This window comes from Puma concolor, chromosome E1 (assembly GCF_028749965.1).
Source record: "Puma concolor isolate L17-30 chromosome E1, mPumCon1.1.hap2, whole genome shotgun sequence".
Classification (NCBI taxonomy): Eukaryota; Metazoa; Chordata; class Mammalia; order Carnivora; family Felidae; genus Puma; species Puma concolor.
The window spans coordinates 59667563-59678344 of record NC_141680.1 but is presented as its reverse complement, the minus strand read 5'-3'; the positions used below and the strand labels follow the sequence as shown (position 1 = coordinate 59678344).

The 10782-nt window shown below is 64.8% G+C and overlaps 1 protein-coding gene across 8 annotated transcripts in view; it reads right to left on the bottom strand.

Moving 5' to 3' along the window:
* Window positions 1-312: 312 nt before the first annotated feature.
* The window catches only part of SEPTIN9 (septin 9), a 148924-nt gene continuing 138454 nt past the window's right edge, over window positions 313-10782 (bottom strand). For all 8 annotated transcript variants that reach the window (XM_086688167.1, XM_086688169.1, XM_086688170.1 and 5 more), the window contains 8 exons: window positions 9313-9441; window positions 8847-8928; window positions 8378-8515; window positions 7637-7754; window positions 6652-6747; window positions 6266-6362; window positions 3310-3361; window positions 313-2274 (listed from right to left, as the gene is read on the bottom strand). In XM_086688167.1, coding sequence (XP_086544293.1) covers window positions 2145-2274; window positions 3310-3361; window positions 6266-6362; window positions 6652-6747; window positions 7637-7754; window positions 8378-8515; window positions 8847-8928; window positions 9313-9441 — 842 coding nt within the window. In that variant the 3' untranslated portion in view covers window positions 313-2144. The remainder of the gene's footprint in view (window positions 2275-3309; window positions 3362-6265; window positions 6363-6651; window positions 6748-7636; window positions 7755-8377; window positions 8516-8846; window positions 8929-9312; window positions 9442-10782) is intronic.

Genomic DNA, 10782 nt, shown 5'->3' with positions numbered 1-10782 from the left:
GGTTCGATCTGGTAAAATGAACTTTAAGAAGAAAAACTTCCTTCCCAACGATACAGGGAGAGAAGCGGCTTATGGCGCCTTCCTGTGCAGACCTTTCAAAGCCTCCCGAGAAATGAATGAATTAGGAAAACTTTGCCCTTCACCTTCCACATAAGCAAGAGCTTCTAAGTCCCCTGACGCCGGTTCCCCGGCCAGAGACTGAGCGGGCCTGGAGGCCACGCTGATGCCAGCCAGATTCCTCTCAAAGGGGAGCGGTGCCCCTGGGGTCAGAAAGAGAGAGAGAGACAACCAAAAACCCAAACCCAGAAGCCCTTTCCAGGTTTGCATTTGGAACATTTATTTCAGGAAATACATTTCCAACACTTTTGTTATTTATACAAAAAGACGAATTTCTCAGGAGGCACATAGCAGAGGGCCACTGTGGAACAGAGCCCAGTGAAACTCACAAGTTTTCAAAATCTGGCTACAGAGAAGGAAAGCGAGAAGCCACCCCAAGGCCGTGCCCACCGCGGAGGCCGCCCCGCGCCCCCGGGGCCCCGACGCTGAAGGCGGGGGTTTCCTTCGAAGTCTTGGGTCTTGGTTTTGGCAAAAACGCGGCAAGTCGGCAAGTCAACAGTTTCGCCAAGGGGGTCCTTCCTGTCTCGGGTGGGGGGGTGAACGTGCAATGCAAGGACATTGTACGTGCACACGCACACGCACAGGCCTGTCCACATCCCCTTCCTCCCGAGGCTCTTCTCGGCGGCGGCAAGAAGCCAGCGGGGGGGTGGGTAAGACAGACGTGTACCTCGCCTGCGTCTTGTCTCGTCTCATCGACCTGAGCCAGACCCCGCGCTCTCCGGGAGGCAGCGCGTGTGGTCTGCCGTGCGTGGCGCGGACGGTGCCTGCCGGTGGCCCCGTGGAGACAGAGCGTGAGGGGGCGGGGGCGGCAGAGACCGGCCGGGCCACCGTCGGGGAAAACCCGTTCTGCAGCCCGACCTTGGGCTGTGCACAGCTGACTCCTGACCTCTCCCTCTTTGGGGGGTGGGGTGGGGGGGGTCTTTACCGTGGGCTCCGCGGTGGCAGGAGCCCGGGGACATCTAGGGCAACAAAAAGCCTGGCCTCCCACCTCTCGGGGTCATGGTGTCAGCAAGGCCTGGGTCGGGGGTGCTGGATGTGTATCTGGGGTGACCACCCACGCAGAACTGAACCAGAGCATCTTGGGCCAGAGAGATGTCTAAACAGGCAGACAGACAGACAAACACACACACTCTCCCAGTCAGATGGCGGTGCAGGGCGAGGCCCCGGGGACCACTGGGGCCTCTCGGCACGGGCCCGGCCCCCTGCTGCCCGCACCTGCCACCTCTCTCTCCCCCAGCATCTCCACCAGATTCACTTGCTCGGACCTTCTCAGACGTGGTGGGGGTGGGCTGGAGTGGGGTGCATCCTTTTCCTTCCTTTGAATGACTCAATCCCGGGGGGGAAGGGGGGACGAGGGAGAGATAAGGACCCGTCTCCCTGTCTCCCCGCGCTGCCCCGAGTTGCGGTGGAGGGGACGGTGGGGCGGGTGGGGGGGGGGGAGCGCTGGCTCGTGGACGGCTGAGATAAAGGCACTTTCTGCTCCAGGACGAGCGGGCAGGTGGGCGGGCGGGCAGCAGCCAACGGGCCTCCCCGTGTCTAAGCAACTGGCAACTTGCGTCTCACAGAATTGACTATTCTGCCCTCCGGGTGGGGCAAGGGCGGGGGCTCTGAGTTATGGCCCGGGCCTCGGAGGGAGGAGGGGGCAGGAAGGGGGTCCAGGTCACCAGGCCGGCGGCCGCTCACGGCCACCACGCTCGGAGGCTGTGGCCGAGGGCCACCAGGAGCCGGGCCCGGGGTTGGGGGCTGGCCCTCATCAGCGGGTCCTCTCCTGCTCCTCTTGGCCACGGGACGGCCAGAGAGGCGGCCTCCTCTCCGAGGCCCGCCTGGTCCGGGCCCCACAGTCAGCGGCTAACAAGGAACACACTCAGGAGGGCACACGCCATCTTGTTACTGGGCAGCGTGGAAAGGGGCGGAGAACGACGACAAACGGAGGAAATTATATAAAATAAAACGGGGCGTGTGGGCGGGCCTGGGGGTGGCGGTGGAAGGGACTGGGGGGCGGGGTCCTGGGGGGTGGGGGTGGGGGTCTACATCTCCTGGGCTTCTGGCCCCTTCTCCTCGACGCCGTTGGACGTGCTGCCCTCGTGTAGACGCTTCACCCGGTACGCTTCGAAGTGGATGCTGCTGGTGATGTCCTTGATGTTCTGCATGTGTGTCCTGGGGGCGGGGGGCACGGGGAGGTCACAGGGCAGGCCACGGGCGGGGCGGGGGCGAGGCGGGCGCTGACCCAGGACTCCCACCGCCTGCCCCCTTCCACCTCCCTCCCCCCCCTGCTTGGCTCTCAGGGGGCCCCCAGGGGGGCTCCCAAAGCCCATCAATGGGGCGGGGTAGGGGTGGAGGGGGCAGTCTCCGTGGCAACCCAGACCCTCTCAGCACACACTAATGCACACGCCTGCCCCTCTGTGTCAAGCCTGTGGCCAGTCCGGGCTGGGTGCACACTCCGAGGGGACAGGGCTGGCCTGTCCTTGCTGCCACCCAGAAGCACCAGGCCAGTGGCTAGTGAAGAACCACCGGTCCAGGGGAGCGGCCTGAGCTGGGGTGCTGGTCGACCCTGCGGTCCTGTGCTCAGGATCTCCTCCCCCCGCGGCCCAACAGGAGAGACTGGAGAGGGGGGTCAGAAGGGCTTACGGTAGGGGTCTTTCGCAGCCAGGCCCTCCAACACGGTGGGGTCACCCCTGGAAGCCACGTCCCACCCCTAACCTGGGGGCCGCAGGGGCCACAGCAGGAGCCCCGCCCTCTCCAATCACTCGCCCAGGCCCAGCCCCCCGGCACCCTCTCGATGGCCTGAGGATGGCTGCTTCCGGGCAAGGAGAAGCCTCTGCTGGGTCCAAGCGGTGGGGTCCGGGGACACTGGGATGGTCGCAGGAGACACCACCCCCATGCCCGGCATACAAGGACCCCTCCCTGGGGCCCTGAATCTCACGGGCTCCGGCAGCCGCAGTCGGAACCTGGCCCCTCCCGTCCAGGGGATCTTATCATACAGATTAAGAAGGGTTTTCACTTCCTGCTTCATTTCCCCGGAGGCGTTTTAGACCACGGGCTTCCGAGGTCCTCCTGGGGGGGGGGGTGGGGGGGGGATGTGCTAGCTGCTGTCCAGGACCCCCGCCTGCTCCCCCACAGTCCACGCTCCTGATTTAGGGCCTTCTGGGGTCTTCAGGGGGCCAAGGCCAGCACCCCACAGCCTCCTCTCACCTGATAAGGAGGTCCCGCAGGTAGGCGAACTCACAGTGGGTGGTGTTCTCAACTGAGGAGACAAAACGGGCTTTAGCGGCACTGGACACCCCTGCCCCGGTCCCGCCTGTCCCCTGCCCCGCCCCCCCCCCCCAGTAGATCCTGGTGCCCAGAGGAGGCTGGGCCAGTCGGCAGAGGAGTCCCTGCTTCATCTGCGGGCACCAGGCGGCTGGCAGGCACCCGGTTCCACAGATCCCACCGTGGCGGGCCTGACCGGGCTCCTGTCCTCCAAAGGGTTCTAGCAGGGACACGGCCCAGGAACCAGCCGGGCAGCAGTGGGGAGAGGGCTCCCGTAAGGTAGGCCGCTGCTCCCGCTGGGGACCAGGGAGGTCTCCAGGGAAGAGCAGCCCGTCCCAGGGGATCCCGGAGGACAGGAGGGCGGGTAACAGAGGCAGGCAGGAAGTGGAGCTGGGATTTTAAAGCAGCGGCCAAAGTGGCCCGCTGGGTGTCTTCTCCACGCGCACACACAGGACGCACGGGGACGCGTACTGTGCGTCACCATTTACAGCAAGCTCAGGAACCAGCAATGCGGAACGCCCGCGTTGCCCGGTGACACCCAGAGGCCCCAGGGAGCGACAGGCCCAGCGGTCGCCGTCTGCCCTGAGGGCGGAGGGCGGAAAAGGTGCCCGGCCCTGCACATTTAATCCAGTCTTCACACACCCCACGAGATACCACTCTGGCTCCTCCTCTGTGGGCACGAGTCTGTCCCCCCTGTCCCCCCCCAAGCCGGCAGGCAGGGTCGGGGCGCAAAACCCCCAAGTGCCTCCGCCTTGCCAAGCTTTCTGGATTTTACTCCCACTGCCTCTTGCCTGGGTTCTACCCACCTCCCCCCACGTCCCCACCCCCGCGGGGCTGGGCCCTTACTAGAACCTTCTGCCACCTAACGTGGAGCAGCAGTGACAGAAATGGTGGCAGGAGCAGAGCCCCGAAGCTGGGAATGTGAGCCTGTGGCTACTGCTTCCTGGCTTGGGGAAGTTCCCTGGCCTCTCTGACCCCCCGTTTCCTTGTCTGGAAAGCGGGGAGGAAATGTCACCCACCTCTCAGGGACACGAGAGGCCTGGATGAGCTGCGTGCTTCGTGACCCCCCACCTTCCTCCCGAGACGCTGCAGGCGGTTTCCGAGGATGGGTAAAGTATCTCGGGAGGGTGCACAGCAAGTTGGAGAGAAGATCAAAGAAGCAAGACCAGGGATGGGGCAGGGTGGGCAAGAACGAGGCAAAAGCGCTTAACAAGCACGCTTGCCGGGGGCGAGCACAGGGCGGCCGGTCCCGTGGCCAGTCATCAGTGCACAGGGTCCCGGGGATTAAGAAGCCACCTGTGTTCTAGGACGTGCGACGGTTCCAAGATGGGGCAGAAGCCTCCTCCGGGTTCCTCGGATGGGAGACCCACCACCTCCCCACCGTCCTTACGAGGTGCTGGGGGACGGTTTCCCAGAACAATGTCAAGGTGAGCAGGTGCCACGGCACACAGGTCACGGGATATGTGGGCTCGAGGCCCCAACACAGGTGCCGGAAGCAGGAACCAGCCCCATGATTCCTGCGCGCCTGAGCTGACCACCAGGGGGCAGCAGAGGCGTGCCCGTCACTGGACTGCCCCTCAACCCTCTCGGAGGTCCCCGCTGGCCTTTCTTGTCGGACACCCCTCCACCCTCCAAAACACGCGCCCGTGAAAAAAGGGCCCTAAGGGGCAACGTTTCAGGACGAGCCCAGGTAAAGCCTGGTGGAGAGACTGCCGCGTGGGACACAGAGGTGAGCGGCCCCCACAGAGGCACGTCCGGGATCGAGGCCCTTAGACGAGGGGAGAGCTGCGGAAAGGCAGACCCAGCAGACGCTGGAGAACACCCAGGCAGCGGCTGGTTTAGAACACACTGCCCTGCACCGAACCCGCCAGCACCGGGCACCCCAGGAAGGTCTGGGGACTCTCCACGCTTAGAGCGTTTGCTGCCCCCAAAGCTCCAAGGTCTTTGGGACATTCTCCTGTTTTGCTAAAGTCTCGGCCCATAGTACCCATTTCAAGGATGGTGAAAACTGAGGCCATGGCGGGGGGTGGGGGGGGTGGCTAAGGGACTTGCCCCATTTCACAGAGCGCCAGGGGCGGGAAGAACACCGTGGCCCATCTCAACCTGTCCTTTTTCCTCCGTCTGTTCTAAAGCGAGAGGAAGGAACAGAGTGGACGGTGGAGAAATGCCCGGGTACAGCCCACCTAGGGTGTTACCGCCCGAGCGGCTGACCTGTGTCTGCCAGAACCCCATACATACTTGTGAGCGACAGCTTATGTGGAGAGAACGTCTGAGGACGTAATTGAGGTAAAGAACCAAAGCGGTGGCCATCTTGGATTTCGGGTGGACACTAAGGCAATGACCAGTGTCCTTCCGAGGAGACGGAAAGACAGACGTAGTCAGAAGGCTGAAGGCGGAGCGGAGACCGGGGACGCGCCAGGGGACGCGGAGGGAGCCTCAGGGCCTCCGCAAGGTACCAGCCCTGCTGACATCTTGACCTCTGGCCTTCAGAACTAGGAGGCTAAGTCTCCGCTCCAAGCCACCCGGTCGGTGCTAATTTGTGACAGCAGCCCCGGGACGCGAAGATGTGGGGGTCCCGGGAAATTCTGCAGGGGGTGCGGGCCGCCTGGCTCTCGGAGCCGGATGGTGCCGGAAGCCCACCCCCGCGCTAGGCCCAGAGAAGTGTGGTAGTTTGTCCAGGGTCACACAGCGCGCCTCCGAATCGGCAGCCCCGGAAACCCAGAACTCGGCGGGATCACGGGGCGCCTCCTCTCTGGATGTTCCCCTGCCCCGTGGGCGGTCGGGATGGAGGGACGGTTCCATCAGCGAACGGCCGGGGCGCCCTGGACAAGCCACTTGCCCCCCTCCCTGTGGCTGAGTGGGGCAAAGCGGTGGACGCGGTCCCCAGAGCACCCAGTACCTTCGATGGTGCCCCACTTGGTTTTCCTTCCGAGGATCCTCCTTCCGTTCACTTGGTACTCGTGGTCGCTGCCCACCACAGCGAACGGGATCATCTCCTGCGGGCGGGACGGGCAGCGCGGGTCACGTGTGTGCGCACAGGCCGGTCCGCGCCCGGGGGCCCTGAGCCCGGGGGCCCCCCCCCCACCGAGACGCTTGGCCTGAGGCGGCCACATGCGGACACGTGGGCTCTGACCCCTTCCGGCCCAGAGACCGTGTTCTCACGGCTCAAGGCCATCACACCCATGACCCCAGTCCCCCCCCCCCGGACAGGGCTAGGAGACCCCGCCGTGTCCTCTGACAGGAACCGAGGGGCCTCTGGGAACGGCGTCCGGCCAGTCCGCTCACCCGGAACTTCTCGTTCACCAGCCGGTCCTCCGAATCCTCGTCGAACTCCTTCTGGGGGTACACGTCGATGCCGTTGGACAGCAGGTCCGCGGTGATCTGGGGGCCCGGAGGGGAGAGATGTGGGCGCCGTTCGCACAGCGAGCCGGACTGGCCCGCCAGTATCTGCCCACGCTGTGGCCTCCAGTTAGCAAGTGGCCCGGGCCTCGGGTCAAGGGCAGGCTCTACGGGGGCAGGCGACCCTGGTGTCTCCAGTTCTGGTGCCTCTTGAGGGGAGGGGGGCAGCTGCAGGCCCGCCAGGAGAGACGTGCAGCCGCCCGAGGGAGCCGGGTCACTGTTCCTGAGCCCCGGGCTGTCTACTCTCTCCAGCCCATCCCACCCCGAAGACAGCAGCTCAGGGTTGCGGCGTCCTCCCTCGAGCTCTACCTGGAAACCCTCTGTCACCGCAGGTCCCGGATGCCGCACGGGCCCGACTGTCACCGCCCTTTACAGCATCCGCTACCCGCCATGCACGGCATTCCCGTGCACGGCCGTCATTTCTGCCCTGAGCACAGACCCACACCCGTGAGCAGCTTCAAGGGGCTTTCTCCTTCCTTCTCCCTCCTGCAGACACAGCCACAGGAGACAGTCCTTCCCTAAGCATGCTGGGAAAATCCCCAGCATCGGGGCCTTCGTGGAGCCTGGGGGATTAGACCGAAGGGCCTCCTCGCTCACGCCCACTGGGGCGGAGGCTCTGCGGGGCCCCGCGCCTCGGTTTTCCAGGTGGTTCTGACGTGTGGCCGTGTGGAAGCAGCAGCCCAAGGCGCATCCTCCTGCTCGACAGCAGCCCGAAGTGGGGCCGCACGGCAGGGAAGGGAGGTGCGGCCACCTGCCCCCCCCCCCCCCCCCCCCGGTGGAGACCACCCGTTTCGGATTTTTCTCCTCCAAGAAAAGCCCGGCGTGCTGTGTCTGACGCCCTCCCCGCGAGGAGGAAGGTGGAGAGACCCACCCGCTGTTTGAAGTAGACCCTCTCCTCCAGGGTCAGCGTGTCGGCCTTGGCGATGACGGGGACGATGTTCACTACTTTGCTGAGGCGCTTCATGAACTCGATGTCCAGGGGCCTGAGGCTGGAACAGAATGGCCTGGATGAGTGTTGGGCCGGCAGGGGCCGACAGGACGGGCGCGGGACGAGAGAGGGACGGCGGCCTGCTCCTGGGTGGGTGCATGTCAACAAGGCCAAGGCCGTGGGCTGCGTGCCGGCCAAGCAACAAGCGAGGGACGGCAAGAAGGAAGAGCCAGACAGGAGCGGGCTGAGGACAAGACCAGCTCTGAGCATGGTCCTGGGCGAGGAGTCCTCTCAGAGAGGGGCTGTCATTGCTCAGGTGGCGGTGGGGGCTTCACTCGGGAGAAGCGGAGAAAGGACCCAGCAGCTCCGGGCCTCCGGGACAGGCTGGCTGGCTGCTGTCCAGGGCACCCCCAGAACCTCGCCCACTGGCTCCGGCCTGCCACAGTCTGACGGAAGCTCAGCCTTACCCTCCACCCCCCAGCCCCTGACCAGGCACCTGCTCTCGGTGGGTGTGGGGGTGGCTTCGCGGGGTCCCGGATGGCGGGCACGTTCCCTCCCACCCTGGAGCAGAGCCGTGCCCTCTCTTCCCCTGGGGCGACAGCAGCAGTCACAGACGGGGCACGGGGTCCTGAACCGGGACGGGACAGAACCGCCCCAACCCCCCAGGCCCCGCGTGGGACGTACGAGTGGCCGGTGGCCGGGATGAAGTACAGGCAGCAGTGGACACGCGTGTCGGGGATGCGCCTCTTGCGGTCGATGCTGACCTCCTCCTGCAAGTATCTCTCGTACTGGTCGTTGATGAACTTCATGATGGGCTGCCAGCTGCACGGGAGGCCCCTGTCAGCCCGCACCGGGACCGGCGCCCGCCCCGTCCCCCACCCCCCCCCGGCAGGCCCCCAGCTCCCCGAATCCCAGCCCGGCACCCCATCTTCTACCACAAGGGCCGGGGCTGCTGGGCTTTCTCAGCAGAGACCAAAGCCTTACCCGAGAGTCCCCAGACCAGCCTCCCACGCGGCCCTTCGACCCCAGGGGGTGGTGGAGGGAGGGCAGGATTCTCGGGGTTTGGGGGCCTCCGAGGGTTTAGCAGCACCGCAGGCCAGGGGCACCCGTGAGCGCTCTTCTCCCAGGAGGAGAAGCCCCCGCAGATCCTCACCAGTTCTCATTGTTGATGTGGTCCCCGAACCCCGGCGTGTCGATGACCGTGAGCTTCATGCGGACGCCCTTCTCCTCGATATCTGCACAGAATCACAGCGCCCACCGAGCTCAGGGGGAGACCCCGGACCCCTACAGATACCCCGTGGGTCCCGCCTGCTAGGGACCTGACCAGTCCTACCCCGGGGCCTATACGGGATGCCCATGGGTGGTGACCAGCGACGACTCCCCAGGTGATGCCGGGGAGATGACAGCCTCCAGGAGCAAAGCCCAGCAGGGGCCAGCGACAGCTATCCTGGGGAGCCCCCTGCCCACGGTGTCTGGTGGAAAACTCAGGTGTCTCCAGGGGGCTCCACCTGACCAAGGGCTGCAGGGGTCCCGGAGGGCATCCCTGAGCCAGACTTTCAACATGCCCAGCTCAGGGGACCTGGCGTCGACACCCCCGGCCCCCCCACCCCGGCACTCACCGTGCGTGATGGACTTGATCTCGATGGTCTTGGGGATGCGTTCCTCCGCGGTCGGCTGCACGGACTTCCGGCTGATCTTGGATTTGAAGAGGGTGTTGATTAAGGTGGACTTTCCCAAGCCGCTCTGCCCTGGGGAGGGGACCGGAGCCAATCAGCGGGCCCTGCGATTCAGCGATACCTGGGCGGTGCGCCCCCCCCCCAGCACCCCTCAGCGGGGGCCCCCGGTCAGGAAGAAGGGCTGCGATGCCCAGGTGGTGGCCCGGCTCTCGTGGTGGGTGGCTTGTAGCAGGGCAGGGACCCAGAGTACCCAGCAGGAGCTGAGATGCAGAACAGCACAGGGGAGGCCAAGTGCAGGGCCAAGAGCAGGGACGGCCACAGGCTGGTGCCCACACCAACAGACCCTGCAGCTGAGAGGCTGACTGGCCAGCGAGCCCCCGGGGCATCAGGCGGCCCCCGAGCCCCAGAAGCGCTCCTGGCCTTGCCGCGTGTCCAGACCTCACCTGACCCGAGTCCCCTCCCACGGCAGGGGGGATGTGCTGGACTCAGCTGTGGCTGGAAGGTCCCTGCTGCTCACAACTGTCAGAATCCAGGGCTGGCCTTGCTGCTGCTACTGCTGAGGACCCGCAGGTCCCGCTCACAGAGCCCTCGATGCGCACCGGGCGCTGTTCTGACTGCGGCTGTGTAACCCTCCGCATCCCGCACCCAGGTGCTGTCACCCTCCCGTCTGATGGAGGGGAAAACAGGCACAGAGCCCAGCGTGGGGACCGGAATCCAGCAGCCTAGCTCCAGGGCCCCGCCCTTGACCTGGGGGCGCCCGCAGGGACCAGCCGCAGGTGCTTACAGGGTGTCTACTGGGTGCGCGTGCGCACACAAGACCCACGCTTGCAGCCCCATCGCTTTACCCCTTCCCTGAGCTGCCTCAGGCCGTGCCAACCAATATATTTAAAAAAATTAAATCACACCATTTTCCGACTTTGATCATCTGGCAAGGAAAAGCGCGGGGTCCCAGGATGCTGAGGCCGGCGCCGGGAATCCCGGGAGACGCTGTTCAGCGGGCCAGGGATCGGCCTCCCCCGTCCATCTCCCCCCCCACGGACCACCTGTTTGTGTCCCCGCCACGCTCAGGGGCAGAGTGACATCAAATGTGCTGACGGCTAAGAGCCTGGAGCTGCTTCGGATTCTGCGTCCCCCTCTCTCTCTGCACCCCCCACCCCCGCCACCCCTGCTTCCGCTGTCTTTGTGTCTCAAAAGTGAAGAAATGTTAAAATAATTTTTTTTTAATGATAAAAAGAAAAGGTCGGAACTGTCATCATCATCAGCCTCAGCACTATTGCTTCCCGAGCACCCATGACCATGTAGGGGCCACACACAATAACAACTGATTTGCCCCTCCCAGCCCTTTGGGGTCAGGATCACTCCGTTTTACGGATGAGAAAATCGAGGCAGGGAGAAGCCCCGGGGAAGACAGGA